The 17,892-nt window shown below is 44.2% G+C and overlaps 1 protein-coding gene across 2 annotated transcripts in view; it reads left to right on the top strand.

Annotated features, from left to right (window-relative positions):
- LOC144729028 (integrin alpha-9-like) overlaps positions 1-17,892 on the top strand; it is a 43,436-nt gene that overhangs the window by 8,738 nt on the left and 16,806 nt on the right. For both annotated transcript variants that reach the window (XM_078608863.1, XM_078608869.1), the window contains 9 exons: positions 1,040-1,130; positions 2,857-2,902; positions 3,080-3,234; positions 4,231-4,388; positions 11,343-11,489; positions 13,204-13,280; positions 13,823-13,973; positions 16,594-16,677; positions 16,828-16,907. In XM_078608863.1, the coding sequence (XP_078464989.1) occupies positions 1,040-1,130; positions 2,857-2,902; positions 3,080-3,234; positions 4,231-4,388; positions 11,343-11,489; positions 13,204-13,280; positions 13,823-13,973; positions 16,594-16,677; positions 16,828-16,907 (989 nt within the window). The remainder of the gene's footprint in view (positions 1-1,039; positions 1,131-2,856; positions 2,903-3,079; positions 3,235-4,230; positions 4,389-11,342; positions 11,490-13,203; positions 13,281-13,822; positions 13,974-16,593; positions 16,678-16,827; positions 16,908-17,892) is intronic.

Below are 17,892 nucleotides of genomic sequence, written 5' to 3'. Positions count from 1 at the left end.
CTGTTAGCGAGCACCTATGAAGGCACCCTAAGGGGTGGGTGGCCAGCGCCGCACCCGCCACCTTTGTCTTCCCAGTGGCGATGTTAACATCGCACTAGGCACTCCTTTGAGGCTGAGTCGACCTCGAAAAAGCCCATAAGCGTTTTGGATAATTTAACCTTATGGCGGTACCCCGGGGTACCATAGTCCTCCTGCTCTCGCATAATGTCCGTGATGCAGTCATTTTTTGTCTGTTGATGGTCGGCGATGCGGCAATCGACTCATCTCGACGAGCTGTACACGATGCACCACTACGGTGCGTACGAGCATTCAGGATTTCAGCGCAATCGTCCTCGCTGCGTTTCGACATCGCGGAGGAGCACTGATTTCGGATTGATTGGTACCCCAGTCACGGAGTTACGTACACCCCTGGAAAAAATAGTGTCCCAGAAATAAAATATTTAATTGCCTCGGCCATTTTGTATTATTTGGTACCGCCATGAGGATCAATTGTCACCCATCTTGGCCTTGAGCGGGAATTGATCTCGGGTCGGTGAGTTTGTAGCGCAGCACGCTAACCACACCCCCCACACACACATACACACACGTGACGGCAAAGATAACCTGTTTAGCTTTCAATTCTTGGGGCGCGTCCTAAAAGTGAGCACCCACATATCCACCAATAGTTTTGTTAAAGCAATTTGAGGTGTTTGTGAGCACCTATTAAGTCTGGCACAACTCACACGGAGGTGGAGTGGTAACCACCATGCCTGGATTCCTTTATCAGCCAAACACTGATGTTTACACACCGCATCAAGTACTCGTTTAATGACTGAATTGACCTTGCATAAGCTCTGGACAAGATAGGGGTGTACATGATGCTAGGTGCATATTTCTTCCAATCGGTCTTGGAGATTATGGGAGCAAGGTCTGTTAGTAACTGCCTATTAATAAGTACATTTACGCATGCATTATTTAATATCACTTACATGTAACTTTTTTCTCACTCATTTGTTTTTGTTATTTTATACCAATGTGCAATGACGTGGCTTTTGAGAAGAGGATCCTGGGTCGAAGAGTGAACGCAGAACTGAGCATGTTCGGACATTCCATATCAGGAGTCATCGACATGGACAGAAATGGCTACCCAGGTGAGGAATCGGACATGGACAGAAATGGTTACCCAGGTGAGGAGTCGGACAAGAACAGAAATGGTTACCCAGGTGAGTAGTCGACAAGAACAGAAATGGTTACCCAGGTGAGTAGTCAACAAGAACAGAAATGGTTACCCAGGTGAGGAGTCGAACATGGAAATAAATGGTGACCCAGGTGAGGAGTCGGACAATAACAGAAATGGCTACCCAGATGAGGAGTCGGACAAGAACAGAAATGGTTACCCAGGTGAGGAGTCGGACAAGAACAGAAATGGTGACCCAGGTGAGGAGTCGGACAAGAACAGAAATGGTTATCCAGGTGAGGAGTCGACAAGAACAGAAATGGTGACCCAGGTGAGGAGTTGGACATGGACAGAAATGGCTACCCAGGTGAGGAGTCGGACAAGAACAGAAATGGCTACCCAGGTGAGGAGTCGAACATGGACAGAAATGGTGACCCAGGTGAGGAGTCGGACAAGAACAGAAATGGTGACCCAGGTGAGTAGTCGGACAAGAACAGAAATGGTTACCCAGGTGAGTAGTCGACAAGAACAGAAATGGTGACCCAGGTGAGGAGTCGAACATGGACAGAAATGGTGACCCAGGTGAGGAGTCGGACAAGAACAGAAATGGTTACCCAGGTGAGTAGTCGACAAGAACAGAAATGGTTACCCAGGTGAGTAGTCAACAAGAACAGAAATGGTTACCCAGGTGAGGAGTCGAACATGGAAATAAATGGTGACCCAGGTGAGGAGTCGGACAAGAACAGAAATGGTTACCCAGGTGAGGAGTCGGACAAGAACAGAAATGGTTACCCAGGTGAGGAGTCGACAAGAACAGAAATGGTGACCCAGGTGAGGAGTTGGACATGGACAGAAATGGCTACCCAGGTGAGGAGTCGGACAAGAACAGAAATGGCTACCCAGGTGAGGAGTCGAACATGGACAGAAATGGTGACCCAGGTGAGGAGTCGGACAAGAACAGAAATGGTGACCCAGGTGAGTAGTCGGACAAGAACAGAAATGGTTACCCAAGTGAGTAGTCGACAAGAACAGAAATGGTGACCCAGGTGAGGAGTCGAACATGGACAGAAATGGTGACCCAGGTGAGGAGTCGGACAAGAACAGAAATGGTTACCCAGGTGAGTAGTCGACAAGAACAGAAATGGTTACCCAGGTGAGGAGTCGGACATGGACAGAAATGGTTACCCAGGTGAGGAGTCGGACATGGATAGAAATTGTTACCCAGGTGAGGAGTCGGACATGGACAGAAATGGTTACCCAGGTGAGGAGTCGAACATGGACAGAAATGGTTACCCAGGTGAGGAGTCGGACATGGACAGAAATTGTTACCCAGGTGATGCACGTTGTCCACAACATGATTCTATATTTCGGATTCCAGGGCGCTTTACTGATGGGTGTTTCAGAACGAGTTCATGAATGATGATGATGATGATGATTTTGTAACCATTACACACTTAACAATTACAAACACAATGACACAACAAGTTGCTCAGCTGAGCTTATTGAGTAAATGTGTCTCGGTTTTGTGGTATCACAATAGTTGTCAACATCGAGTAAAACACATTGCTAACTTTGTATGGCGTGTGTACATTCATATGGTTCTCATTTCAAGGGTTCATACGTATATATATATTTGAACGAGTAAATGCGTCATGAAAGAAACAACATTCAAACACGTGATGCTTTTTTTGTCATTTCAGATGTGACAGTTGGTGCTTTTAACTCTGACGCTGCTGTGGTGTTCAGGTAATCAAATAATAGTCACCCATTTCCAGGACACTAACATGCATACAATCGAATGGCTTGAGACACATTTTTGTTTCATTATGTGGCTGTATCGTGTGACGGCGGTTCAGTACTGGCAAGCACGTGTGCTAATTGCCCTGCGGGTGACTCACATTTCACATCTCTCTGTGGCCGCAGAGCTAAGGCGGTGGTGACGGTGAGAGCCCGCGTGTCGCTCCCATCCACCGTTAACGCAAGCAGCTCGGTCTGTCCAGGCACTCATCAACAAGTGAATTGCATCATCATCAGGGTGTGCTTCACAGTCACCGGACGGAACCTACCCAGCGTAATAGGTGACTTGTTGGTGTATATGCCTGCGTATGCGTGTAAGGGGAGCGGTGGAGCAGCGAATAGCGCCCCGCGCGACGAACGTGGCCACCCGAGTTCGATTCTCGCTCACGGCCAACACCAGTGATGATTATCTGAAGCAGTCCTGGGCCATTAGGGAGAAAAAGGCGGTCGGGCGTGGTGCTGGCCACCCACCCCCTCGTGTGCCGTGTCGACCTTCATAGATGCTTGCTAGTAGCACTTGCCCCAAATGTCCGTTTAAGCTATACGGGGAATCGTTGTCTTGTATTTGTCGTTGGTGGAAAAATGGGAGAAGGCAGAGTTGTCAAAAGTGTTTTGGTTTGTGTGAATATCGCTGCTATCCCGATGCACATGAGTGCCAAGGCCTGTATGTCCTGTCCTTAGCTTCTTCTAGGTCGATTCAGCATTAAATGAACAATTTGTTGCGATATGTAAACATCAACACTGGCCACACACCACCTAATGTGCCACAGCTGTCTTGATATGTACTAGCTAATGGCATTTGCCCCCGTGGTCTATGAAGATAAATGAGCAAGGGCTCTTATGACTCTGTGTGTACGTACATTTACCAGCATGTGCTTAACTTTTGTTGATTACTCCCAATGATTAATTTCGCTCAATACAATCTTCCTTGAAAGCTAAAAGTCATCCCTTGATATTTCATGCAATGAAAGCCACGACAGCAGGGGGTGGCTGCTCGTTGAAAACATAATAACAATCATAAAAAAAAGTAAAAAAAAATTCAACCTGGCGCCAATCCATTGCTGGATGAGGGTGTGCTCGTGCCCTTTCATGCACAGAGGTTGTTTGACCATACTTCACCACGCTGGTAGGTGTGTGTGTGGATGAAAGGGGGGTAACAAAAGACACGAGTTCATGACTGGAATTTCACATTGGATCGCCAGGTTCACTTCAGGTGAGAAGACTGCAGTGATCTCGCCACACACCTCCTGAGTTATTTGCGCGTGCTGGTCCACCAGGCTTGCAGTACAACCTCACTGCTGATATCAGAAGACGGGAGCTGGGGTTCCAGTCCCGAATGACAGTGGGATCGCTCAACAATTCTGCCAGCTTTGTATCCAGGCATATGGCTGTGCGACTTGGTGACAATTGCCAAGAGAGCTTAGGGATTATCAAGGTGAGCTAAAGATCACACTCCCTCATTTAGGCTGAGGTATAAATGTGGCAAATTAGATGCTGCATGTCATGATACATACCAAGAAGCTGTTATTGCGAGTATTTTTTTCGTAATTTTACTCGAAGGTTAGTGAATGCACTCCTTATAAACTATATAGACCAGTCCATACTAAAGTGTATACATAGAACAACTGTTTACGTGTGTATGATTTTATATAAAAAGTACATGCGTATGAAATAGCTTCATACACAATATAATTTTACGCATCTATTCTGAATGATGCACAGTATTCACAATTCCACTGTTATGTATCCATAAACACACACATACTTGCATGCATGCATAGAGTTTGGCAAATGACAACACAATAGCTGCAAAAAAACCTTTCTATCAATGGCTTAATCTGACGCGGTCTTTGGAGTGTCTCTGCCCAAAACATTGCTACCTCTCATATTCCTCAGCTTAACGTCTTCATTAGGTATGCGTTCATAAACTTGGTAAGCTTAATTTCCAGGCATGGACTTAAATCATCTTCATGTACTGCACACAATTCGCTTGACGTTAGTGAGGCACCAGGTTCCAGGTACTAAATTTCAGCTGCATCCTAAGAGAAGCCCATTTTTTTAGGCCCAGTCAACTAAGGAGAGGCCCAGGCCTGACACTGAATATACATTACCACTGCAAATGGCTCAAGGATTAAACTTAGCTCACTGGGATGGCAGTGTAGAATATGAGCCATTACATCATTCCAGCTCAGAGGTCAAATCAAGACTCACACACAAATCTGTGTAAAGCCACAGGATTGATGAATAAATCAGAAACATTTCCATCACACCCCTTAGATTCCATTAATGTAGATTTAGCAAAAACATGCGTGGACTGCAAGTCAGAGGTGCACAATTGAAATATTAGTTAATTCCTTAATTAATTTCATTCCCATCCTTGTACGCTCACCGAGGTAAAAAAAAAGCATCTGTGCTGCGTCAAGAAGGTCCCCCTTGGAGAAACTGTCACAAAGCCAGTAATTGGCATGCACAAGACGAATCAATGAATAATTAATGAGTGAACTGTTATTTATTTAATTTATTTAATGAATTATGGATTATTTTTATTTTTTGTAATTATTCTTTATTATTATTTCATGGTGATGGTGATCACAATCGTGAAGGAAACATCATCATCATTTGAGTAATGGTGATGGCCATGGTCGTTAAAATATTTACTATTTCAATACCAAATAGTAATCACCCAATGTCAATAATTCTTAAAATAATATTCAGCTATACGAACGCATCCCACAGTGTGTTGTTTATGGGTTGTTGTTTTACCATAATTACCATGCTGGCCAGTGTGAGTTGGTGAAGGTTGGGTGCCAAGACCAATTCAGATTACTGTTGGTAGCGGTGTCGGGGAATTTAATTCATGTCACTGGATTTACTGTGCCGTGGACTCACCATTGCACAAAGGCTCCCCCCATCACAATCATACCCAGTGCTCCAAACCAATCTGGAACACCTGTGCACTTTCACAAATAACGGATCATATATCCATGGGTATGTATTTATCCTCAGCTGTCCTCTTCAGGACAACGTGTTTAACCTACACTGGAATGTTGAGTTAAAAATACGATCTGCCAGGTAAAGAAATGCCACAATCTCGATCATCAACATTGTGAGAGGTTAATGTTTCTGCATGAGTACACTGCCAGCAAGAAGTACACTGCCAGCATAATTATTTCCCTTCATCCATGTGTAAATCTCATCCTTTTCCCTCTTTCCCCAATTGGTAATATAGGTCACATCTTAATAACCATTGCTTGTTGCTACAACTTTCAAGAACCCTACGCTTTAAACTTTGGCCGCCTTGCAAAAAACAGGACCCCGGGCTCTTTGTGACAGTCTCTCTGATGACCCCTTATGAGGGTGAGATGTGTTGACGTATCGCATGTGGTGATGTCTGCAGACTGTCTAGCCCTAATGAATCTCTAGGAGGTACGTTGCCTGCGGGATTCACTACATTTGCCATGAGTAAATTGCATCCTTTTCTTGATAGATGCTTTCGTTTAGAACTCTCAATGAAGCACCATTCATGTAATTTATATACACGATTCTGTGTGGGTGAAACGTCTCTTCTTGTTTATTCTCAATGCAATGCCCTCCATCCCTTCAATTGCCTCCAGCAAACACTGCATCGTGCCCTGCTGTTCCAATTCATCCCTGTTGAGTCAAGGACCAGATTATACTTTAATAACAATGCTGTGCCAGTAAAAAATATGATAATAGTTTTTTTACCCTTTTATCTGGCAAACAAAACTGACACCTTTTTTACAAGGAGTCATGTTTGCATAGACCACAATACCTGCAGTCATAATGCAAACAAAAAACATAACTCTGATAATGTATGCACTGTCCTTGAAGTTGATTGGTCCACACCCGAGACAGCTTTCCTTAGAGCCTGGTCTAACACCATTATGACTGCAGGTATTGTGGTCTATGCAAACACGACTCCTTGTAAAAAAGGTGTCAGTTTTGTTCCCAGATAAAAGGGTAAAAAAACAATTATCAACAATGCTGCAGTTTAGAGGTATAGCGATCCATCTCCCTACCAGTTCAATGAATTGTCATAATTCAAGGCCGTTTTTTTTAAATCAAGAAACGATTATTTTGTTAACATTGTAGTCATACATAGTAGGGCTTCTAGTGACTGCATGAGTGATGTGAACCCGTTACATACAAGATAAAACATAAACTAAAGATGTATTGATTCTTACACGTTAAATTCGATGCATGTATTACGTGCTTAGGAATCCGCATTAATTGATCAATAACAGCCAATGCATCACTCCTGTTGACATCTCACCCAATATAACCGATTCCAACAAAACAAGACATTTTACGGCTTCCAATGTGGCACATTTAAGCAGGCATTTAAAAGAGCGGTCAATTTTTCGCACTGATATTCCACAAAATAGTGCTCATTAAATTGATATCGGTACCACCACGCCTGGACATTTACTTGAGGTTCCGTACGTGGGCTATTTAAATGATCCATATTGCAGATAGGGAACACTGGGAGTTCACTCCCCTAATCATATCATATGTCGCACGTTCTACTGTCTACTCGTACGATATAGTGTATAATAACTGCTGCTCAGTGCTTTACCTCCAGCAGTATTGAACTGCGGTGCAGTGTAATGGTGTCGTGCTTACAGCTCCTGTGCAGCGCTGGAATGAGTCCAGCATGGAGAGAGGCAATGTGATGATTGCCCTTATCGATTTTGCCAATATCTTGCACCTCCGATTAATACGGTTGGCTACATACGGTGTGTATGGTGTGAAAGAAGTTCAACATACATACAAGAAAGGCCATTGCCCAAAACATCACCGATTACATTTTTTGTTTTTTCCCCTTTCAGGGCAGTGTAACAGACAAATGTTGTTAAATTTCTGTGATGTGTGCTTGTGCTCCACTGCCAACGCACAATCACGAAAAAAGTGTTAATCTTTTCAAAGATATAATCTGCTTTCTCTGAGCTGTATGATAAGGTTTTGGGGAAAAAAAAGGTCCATGTGTAATATCTCGGCTGTGGGTTTCAAGGGAAAGGTCTCCTCAGGTCTGGCTTTTCGTTAGTGCTGCGTTGGCGAATGCCTGTGTTAAAGAGTAAATGTCGCGACATCCCAGAGAGCAAAGCAGAGACTGCAATAATAGAGTACAGCGTACAATAGCTAAGCTGACCATCTTCATCAGTGGTGGCTGGCCTGGCCCCACTAGAAAGAAACGACATTTGAGAGGGAAAGCTAAATAAAACTTCCAGATTTGAAAGTTAACAACTTGTACATTACTTAATGTTGTACACTGCATTGAACAGAGTGTGGCAAAAATGGTTGATCATAAAAGGAAAGTTAACAAGCCAGTGCAGTACTACCTAGGCACATGCGAGTGAGTACACAAGTTGCTTGCTTTTTGGGCAGCCCGACCACTTGCTGTGAAGGAATTGCATGGCGACTTAAATTAATACAGCAGGTAGGGATTTTTCTCATGAATGCACTTCCAGTATTTGTTTTTTTTCTGGCCAATGCGGTGACACACGATAGCCTCTCTCCCTGGCCTGTGCTCAAACAAATTAATATTTGACAGTACTATTTATATATTACCGCCTCCTAATGGGCTTTCTGTGTCCTGCCAATATTCATACCCACCGGCCGCCACTGATAGTTTTAGCATACATTAAATTACCGCAGCCCTATAGTATTATTGTAATCATCATACAATCGTAAAATTAAAGCTAAACGTTCTATTTCACAACGCTGTTTATTTTAATGTCCTCGCACAGAGAAAATGCGTCATTTGTCAAAGCAACATACAGGGACTCATCTACTTACAAACGTTCGAATTACGAACTTTCAGAGATACAAACCTGTCCCATAGTTCAACAGCCATGCAATAGATGGCGGTGGTGGCATCTACATCAGCAGACCACTAAGAACCAGTGGCATCTGCATCTACAGGAGATTATACAACTTTTAAAGCCATTCCCCGTGTTTAGTGTACATGCCGAACAACATGTTTGGAATCAACAGGAGTAAAGTAGGACTAACGGGCAAATCGACTTACGAACAGACCACTGGAACCAAACCCGTTCGTAAGTAGAGGAGTCCCCGTATGTGTTTCAGAGAACATATTAGTGTTTCCATTGGGCACATGATGCAATGATGCACACGTATAGTTATTAAAGTTGGTTGACAGTAGCATTCGAAATATCCCCTTCGGCTATAACGAGTACGGGAATAAGAGTCAATCTGTAGTTGTGGCACAAAGTGAGCCTTCATGTCGAGTGCAAGGAACTGACGACGGTTTTTTTTTTCTGGCATCGCCAATGAGGCTGGAAATGTGTGGAGCCAGTCCCCTTTTTAAATCCTTTATATTAAGTTCGCTTGCTTGCTTGCGTGCTTGCGTGCTTGCTTGCTTACGACCGTGCAAATCTTTCGGTCGTTTTTTAACCCACTTCCCGTGATCCAATCGAGCTGACATTTTCCACACAGACTCGTTGTGCGTGACAATTAATGTTCGTGGAAAATTTTTTCCAAAATTTTACACTTTTTAGGACAAAAATATTATATTTAATTACCAATTGCTTAATGGTGCAATGCAATCATCTGACCCATAGGTGGCAGCCATCTCAAGCCAGAGGAGGAGAGGACTCTAGCCGCCACGCATATAAAGGATTTATAGTGAAAAACTTTGTTTTTATGGGTTATACTTGTATCTGATGCTCAGTATTTTCCAACTCACAAAAACGCGCTGACACAGTTGAGCGCGCGTGCTCGCGGTCAGTCCTTCACAACTCTGGGGTTTTGTGTTTCACGAAATAAAACACACGCACCCACCCCCCACACACACATCAGCCCACGATAACCGACGTGCCACGCGTGGCCTTCTGCGCTGGCACGTGGCACCGCGGTGGGGGAATTGAAGATATCCATCTCGCAGCCACACCCAGACCAGTGCGAGAGCGTTGGCTGCATTGTCACCCGCTCTCGTGCGACCGCACACATTTTGGGAAATGGGCATTGGCATTTAGTCTACGATGACACATGCAGGGCGGTGAGGCAGGCCCCTTGCCTCGTGTTTGCCATCAATAGCATGTGAGCACAAAATGTGGACTGTTGCACGCGGGATTCGTAAGTCAACAACCGACGTTCTACATGTACAGCCGTTTGTCATTCCACTGCTCGATGAGGACCATTCCTCATCCAGCTGCATAAATAGCATGACCCATACTCTTTGGTTCTTTCGGTAAAGTCACGTAGGTAGAAAATAATAGATCACGACGTTTCGATCGCAACACAAGCGATCGGCATCAGGTGAGACAATCACAGCAGGGAGACTGCTGCTGTGATTGTCTCACCTGATGACGGTCGCTTGCGTTGCGATCGAAACGTCGTGATCTATTATTTTCTACCCAGCAGGGAGACTGCTGCTGTGATTGTCTCACCTGATGACGGTCGCTTGCGTTGCGATCGAAACGTCGTGATCTATTATTTTCTACCGACGTGACTTTACCGAAAGAACCAAAGGGTGTGGGATTCCTGCAGTCACGAAAGCTTCAAATCTAGCATGACCCAGTCTGGTCATGACGGCTAAGTATAATTCTGGCCCTTTTAAAATAAGCATTGCATTCGTACACATTGATTAGCAAGCCCCTGTTTATGGACGAAAAACGACTCAGGACAGCGAAACCACAAGACACGTAAGCTTTACTTGTACGTTCATGTGCCCTCTGTTATGACTCTTGACTTGGGTTCAATAAAAACAAGAAAAAAAGCATTGCATTCTAACTTTGACCCTGTTTGGAAACCCAGTAATCCATTCTTGTTCGTATTGTGATGCTGTACATTTCTAAACATTCTTCGAGCCTATTTTGTTAACCTAACATTAAGTAGGAATCTAAATATGAGCCACATTTTTATTAATCACGTAAAAGGTATAACAGTATGGAAACACGTTGTTTGTACAACATATTTCACAGTCTAACTGGTGCAGGAAACAATCATGAATGGAATGAAGCACTAGCAGAGCCATGCCGGCTGGCTCGTGCTGCACACTACTCTGGCTCGTAGGGTATCTTCCCCTTGAGAGCCGGGGGCCAGTTCGAGCAATGCGCCTGCTTATAGTCAGTTATTTAACGGTGGGGTTGGCGGGTCGCTCTGAGATCATGCGCGTGGAACACCCGCCTGAAGGGGCAGCGAGATGCCAGTGAGAGGAAGGAAAGAATATGTTTTGGACCTGGGTATCATTTCAGAATTCTTATTTGGGAAAACATAAAGTTAGGTGATTAATTTGTTGTCCTTCCTTAGTCGGTTATCTTCCCCCACACCTCGGATTCGCACGGTTGGCAACGTACGGTGCGAAAGAAGATCAACATACATATTAAAACAATTTTCTTCTTTCCAGCGGGAAGTCGTCGATGTGTTCCAACCGGTGGTGGTGGAGGTGACCTATGGCCTCCTTGCGGTGGCTGCCAGGCCCAGTGATGTCCGCCCACCTCCCCTCCAGCCCATGCTGCGGCCAAGAGCAGAGGGACACGTGGCTTGGAGCCAGGTCAGCCAGACAGCAGAGACACTACGCGCCTCCTAGAGTCCACACTCGTTAACGCCCCCCCACCGCTCCGTGTCATCCTGTATGTGAATGAGCCAAGTAACACTCTCAACTCACAGAAAAAGTCCTCTCATGTGCCACATGCTCAGTGATCTACACTGCCTGGAGAACTTGGGAGGGCCTATTTCAAGCAGGCTTTAGTAATCTGCTAAGAGTTTCAGCAGTGCTTGTAATTGTATTAATTAGCATTAGTTCCATTTTTGGGTATGCCATCCCTAAACCATCTGGAATGTACACAGTAGATTTACTGCAATGCGAGCCCTGAGGCATAAATATTGACTGAAACTTAGTTATAATTAGGCATTTCTATAAAAGCAGAGTGACGTGTTTTACTGAACTTTTTTTTTACAGGAAAGCTTGCTTCGCAAGCTGTACTGATAAAATATACTATGTGGTCGTGTTCTGATATCAATAGCAGGGATTGTGTTTAATATATATAAATACAGTAATGTTTTTTTTGCAGAAAAAGTCCTGATTTAATTACATCAATTATCGATTCCAATAATATATATTCACACGCATTTATCAACTTCACATTCTAACAAATAACCTTGAGATTTACACGAACAGAGTATACATACATGAAAGTATTTTTTTTTATAAATCATTACAACAAACCTAATATTCCCCGCAAAAACAGATTTTATATATATATAATACACCTATTTAAATGTCTGTGTAAAAACACTGGAGGCAAACATTCTAGAGTGGTGACCTATCTAGACATATTTGTTGCTTAAGCGCCAGTGGTAAAAAGTAATACTGTCACGATAGATGTGGTGGAGGATACCACATTACCAATTATCTATGACAAAATCACCATTAATGCACCTGATCTCTTTGGATCTTTTGAAGCTAAACAGGTTCGGGCCTGGTTCGGGCTTGGTTGGGTGACCACCAAGGCGTGCCACGTGTTGCAGACGTGGAGCTTTGAGGTAGCCAGGAGACGGCGGTGTTGTGTGGTGGTTTTTTTCTGGCCCCTGCGGTTTCCGCACCACACACTCAAGTTTAAGTTCATGTATTAGGTATAGCCCTGTGAGCCATTCGGCTCTTGAATCGGGTGCAACCGCAACAAACAAAAAAAAACAAAAACATGAACAAGAAAACATTTTAAAGTGAATATGTGCAAACAGAAAATCCAAGAAAATAGACAGCAAAATATTGCAGAAAAAGCACCGTACACCAACACTGTGTGCAAAAATCCCAGTGGGATGCAAAGCAAACAACAACAACAACCACAAGACAACTTAGATTAAGGCCATCCGTTTAACTCTGTACTACAACAAACAAACATGGCCAAACCGAAAAACTTTTCGAAAATCACCAAAATAAAGCCATAAAAGCAATGAAACAGTGAGCATAGGAACTGTTAGCGAATTTTCACAATAAACGACATAAACAACATGTATTACCAAACTCTGCAGCTATAGCTGGCTGCATGAGTCACTCCACAACAGCAGGAGCATCAGTCGGAGTCAATTCTTCTAAGCAGCTGGACCTATTTGAAAGATAGTCTCAAAACTCTGTGAGACTTTCCTCGGCAAAATGAATAACTTCGGCACAATTGTTATTCAACAATGGCGCGATATTCACGGAGATTGATTTGTTTTATGTATGCTTTGTATTATTTGCTTTCTCCTTTGCGAATGTGTTCCAGACTTTGCTCCAGTGCCACTCTGTGAACACAAACTGTACACCTGACCTCTGGGTGGAGGTCGCGTTTATTCATTCTGGGTATGCAATCTCGTCCATTTGTGTATTGCTGCATTAAGTTCGATGTCTGCTCGAGTGTGATCTCTCCTTTGGCTGCCACTCTTGTCAGTACGCTCAGCCACCGGTCATAATCCCTTCCAGACAACGTGTCCTGCCCAAGACCACGTTACTTAAACAGATCTCGAATCCATGTGTTCCTCTTCCTGTCATTCGGTCGAATTCCAAGCGTGCACTACTCCACGCTTCTTGCGAAACATATGGGCTTTTATTTTATGTCTACGTTGGCATTCGTGATCCATATGTCATAGCAGGTCATAGCAGGACATATGCAATAATTATCTTGATTAAATGCTTTACGGTGCCCGGCCGCCTTTGGGAGACAAATGCTGCCGGGTGCGGTGCTGGCCACCCACCTCCTCGTGTGCCACTTCTAGTTGCTCATTAACAGCACTTGCCCCAACAGTCTGTTCAGGCTACACGGGTGATCTTTGTGTGTATGCATATGTGTTGAACGCCTTTCGCACCGTACAGAATCTTCGTCTTTGTGCTGTCATTCTGTGTAGCTCCGAGCATCCTGGGAACAACGTGGTGGCTGGAAACACACGCACACTGCTGATGCACGTTAGCGTACACAACCGCGGAGACACTGCACACGGTCCTTCCCTCTCTGTGGCTTTCCCACGGCCGCTGCACTACATCAAGGCTCTCGTACAGGTCTGCCCACACGTGTACGCTTTGTACGTATGTATGTTGAACTTCTTTCACACCGTAAATAGCCAACCGTGCAAAACCGGAGGTGTTTTCAATCTAAGCAGCCCTGTCAGGACAACGTGCATTGATTTACTGACAGCAATTAAATGTAATCTTTTTATTTGGAGACTAATTCTGGATAGATCCATTGAGATGAATATACCTCATTTACAGGGACATTAAGCTCCCACAGGGGACACATTGGTTTTTAACAAATTTGCAAGATAATTTTTTCACCCTCCATTTGGATATTATGTGCAGTAACTAATTTGCAGTGTAGCAACGAGTTACATGTGCTCTTTAATGTCCACAGGTTTAAAACGGACCTCAGTCTGAAGTCTATTTCCATAGCCCTTCTCTGCAGTGCCCCCTAGCACCAGCATGAGCTCTGCTGCATTGGAGAGGGGGATGCATTGTCTTATCCAAGCATACAACACCATGTAAACTAATAACCTAATTTTCTTTGTAGAATGGGTAGTGATTTTTTTATGTAGCATTTAAACCATTGGCCTGGTGCTTCTGGGTCAAAGTATCCTCGTACATGTACCTTATTAAAAGGCAAATGTTGGACCAATTTTGGCTCCACTGTGTTCTTGACAAGGCATGATACTTGATATTCCGATATCACGGATGAGAGAGCCATTCAAGAAAATGCACTCAATATTGAGATCCGGCAATGTGCTGTATAGTAAATGCTCAAAACGATTTAAACTCGTAGCTCACAGTTCCTTTTGTAAATTCACTGCTGGATGAAGGTCTCATCATACGCACCATTGGCCATGGGGATTGTTTGACCATACTTTACCACTTTGATAAATTCAGATGTCATGCACCACTGATGTGAATCACTGTTGGGAATCAAACGCCTGCCACTGGGTCCATAAAGTTCAGTGCATGAACCACGGTGCCCCCCCCCCACATAAAAAAGTGCACTTAATTTACACATAATTCACACTTTGCTGCAGTCTATCCAAGTGCTTGTTTAGTCATTGAAGTTCGACAAGGACATTCCTCTAGGCAACATGACTGCGGAAATCTACCAAAAACCATGGTTGTACTGATTTGATAGTCCCGGCGATATACCGTAGTTTAATGAGTCTCGCCTTTATAAATATAACATCAGCTATTGGTTTGCAAGCAGTGATTTCTCGTCGTACCGAAGTGCAGTTTATCTCGAGTTGTTCGCTGCTGCTGGTGATGTTTCTGGTCTGCGTGTGAACGGTTGTGCAAATGCATCGTGCTGAGGTGCAAGCAGCACTTGTCACCGCAGGCACGAGGTGCTCAGCTAATTAAACGGCCGTCTTGCATCTTTCGGGGAGTATCGGAGAAATGTTAACACTGATGGGTCTTCATACTCCACTAATAACTGTATCATAGCACAGTGTATCTCATAGAGTCTGACTTAGACTCTGTTTCCCCTTTCACTATGATTGAGTAGTTTAAGCATCAAAGTCATTTGTCAGCACCAAAGTAAACCATTCCATGTCACAAGTTAATATCCTATTATACGTTCGATAAAGAATGCGACGTTGTGAGGTCTAACTTCAGAAAATGGGGGTCACTCTTTCAGGATATGAGGGTTTTGTCTTGCTATCTTAGCAGGAAGAGAGGACACGTCCGGTTATACTGGTAGGAACCTCCTGGTTACACTAGCCCACATGGGATTGTTGTGTCCGTCGTGCAGGGAGGGGCTGGGTGGGGAGGGGAGGGTGGGGAGGGGAGGGGCTGGGTGGGGAGGATGGGGAGGGGCTGGGTGGGAAGAGTGGGGAGGGGCTGGGTGGGGAGGGTGGGGCTGGGTGGGGGTTGTGGATAGGTGGGGAGGGGCTGGTCACCCCGTGATGCCCTTATAAAACTCAACGTTTAACCTACTCACGCCGGCTTGTGCCCGCCCTCACAGTCGGGCATATTTGCGGAATACACCACGCCGCCGTTGACCCTGGCCATTGACCGAGCAACCCAACGTTCCTACCAGCTCCCTCCGCAGGAATGTGTTCCAGTGCCATCGTGAGGATAGGTTTTTCCTTCAGCTTCAACGATCGTGGTGCCACCCACATTCAGTGGCATGGAGAACGGAGCGCCACGAGCATAGCAAAGACACGCAGGGTCCAACTCCGGTGCTTGTGAGATACACACTCATGCTGCTGATAGCTATCGACTGAAAATTGGTAATCAGAAATCAGTATATAAGGTCGTGTTTCTTAGAGCTCTCTTCACGTGATACAGTAATTTTGCTGTGACGGTTCCACCTGAAGACGGAGGCTTGTGTTGCCTCCGATACGTCATGATTTAATTGATTTGTTTTCTATTTAACCTACGTGACTTTACCGAAAAAACCAAAGAGTATGTAATCAGAAATAATTTTGAAAATGTTCATTCTCATCGGGCACCTTTTGTGTCAAGTGCAATCTCCAACTCGTATCGTCCTGTGGCCTATTCATGTGTGCCATGGAGAAGAGCCATTACCCAGACGTTACCGATTGTATGTTTGCTTTTTAGCCCACGGTGTTATTAATGAGTGCGTTGAGTGCTGTTTTTGTTCCATAAATATATAAGCTGAGAATTGTTTTGCTCCCATATTTCGCAGGGCGATGATCCTCATAGTTGTGCACCTAAAGCTTCGTCGCTGGTGTGCACCTTAGGACCCCAGTTGATTGAACACAACTCAACGGTTCGTACAACCTTGTTCGCTTGCACGTCACCATTAAAGCACATCTGCATTCATCAGAATGGTTCGATTAGCACGTGTGGCTATGTACTGTGAAAAAGAAGTTCCCCATATATACATTAACCATGCATTTGTGTGCATTTTCCTTTGCAGAGGAAAGTCGGCATTATGTTTGACACCAACATGCTTGCCGGGGATGAGGGAGAGTTGCCGTTTAATATATCTGTGAAAAGGTGAGAATAAAATCCCATGCTCTTCGTCATTTTCACACTTTTACAACAATAATTTTCTGTTTTAATATTGATGTACAATTAAAATGTCCTAGACACGATGATTTGCGTTGCTACGAGTATTCCTTGAGAGACACCCACCTCTATTACGTGAGACTTACAAATGTAAGTGCTCCAACCACTTCAGAGGCAAGCCGGGCACTATCCACGGGATGTTGAATTGGTGACCTTGCTAATCCAATTTGACAAAGATATTTTCGGCCGACAGGTGATGCAAGCCATACATGAGACACCCACCTGCTGGAATATGAGCTGGCCTGAAGGCAGGACAGCGATGAGGCCGTTTACCTACCAGTGTGCATTTTGACGATTGTCTTCTCTTCGGCACACATTTTCTCGTGGTGCTATGGATTCCTCGATCTCTTTTAGAATGAGCAGAATTCAGTGGTGAATTGGATTAGGCAGCATGAATGTTGTTGATGAATCCTGTATCAAAGAGGAAAATTTCCTTATGAAAAAATCTGGAAGACCTATCAAATGTGACGCTAGAATAATTTAGTATTGACATTAAAGTCACTGAGCTACGGGACCTTATTTTTCCAGTATCAAAATGATGCCGTAGAAATAACGCAGGTGTTGAGATGTTCAAACACTAAATAGATACCGATTGCAAGGCATAAATTCTGCGTTAACCACACATGCTTGTGGCATAAAAAGCAAACAAATATGCTCTGATTATAATATATGCATCGTCTTTGAAACGGATTGGCCTACACCAGAGACAGTCTTCTGTGTGGCCTTGTCTCACCAGACCAGAGAACAACAAAAGGCGAAGAGTACAAAGGAAATGCAAATATCGAAGCATTAATAGCTCGGCTTGAACAGTTACATCTAAGAGACCTTTAAATTCAATTATCAGAGAATATTGGTCTCCATGTTTTGCCACAAGTCTGTGTGGTGAACGCAGACTTTGTGCCTTGCAATGGGC

This window comes from Lampetra planeri, chromosome 2 (genome assembly GCF_965212315.1).
Source record: "Lampetra planeri chromosome 2, kcLamPlan1.2.h2, whole genome shotgun sequence".
Taxonomy (NCBI): Eukaryota; Metazoa; Chordata; class Hyperoartia; order Petromyzontiformes; family Petromyzontidae; genus Lampetra; species Lampetra planeri.
Note: the sequence above shows the minus strand (reverse complement) of the source record. Positions and strands in the feature narration are given on the sequence as shown.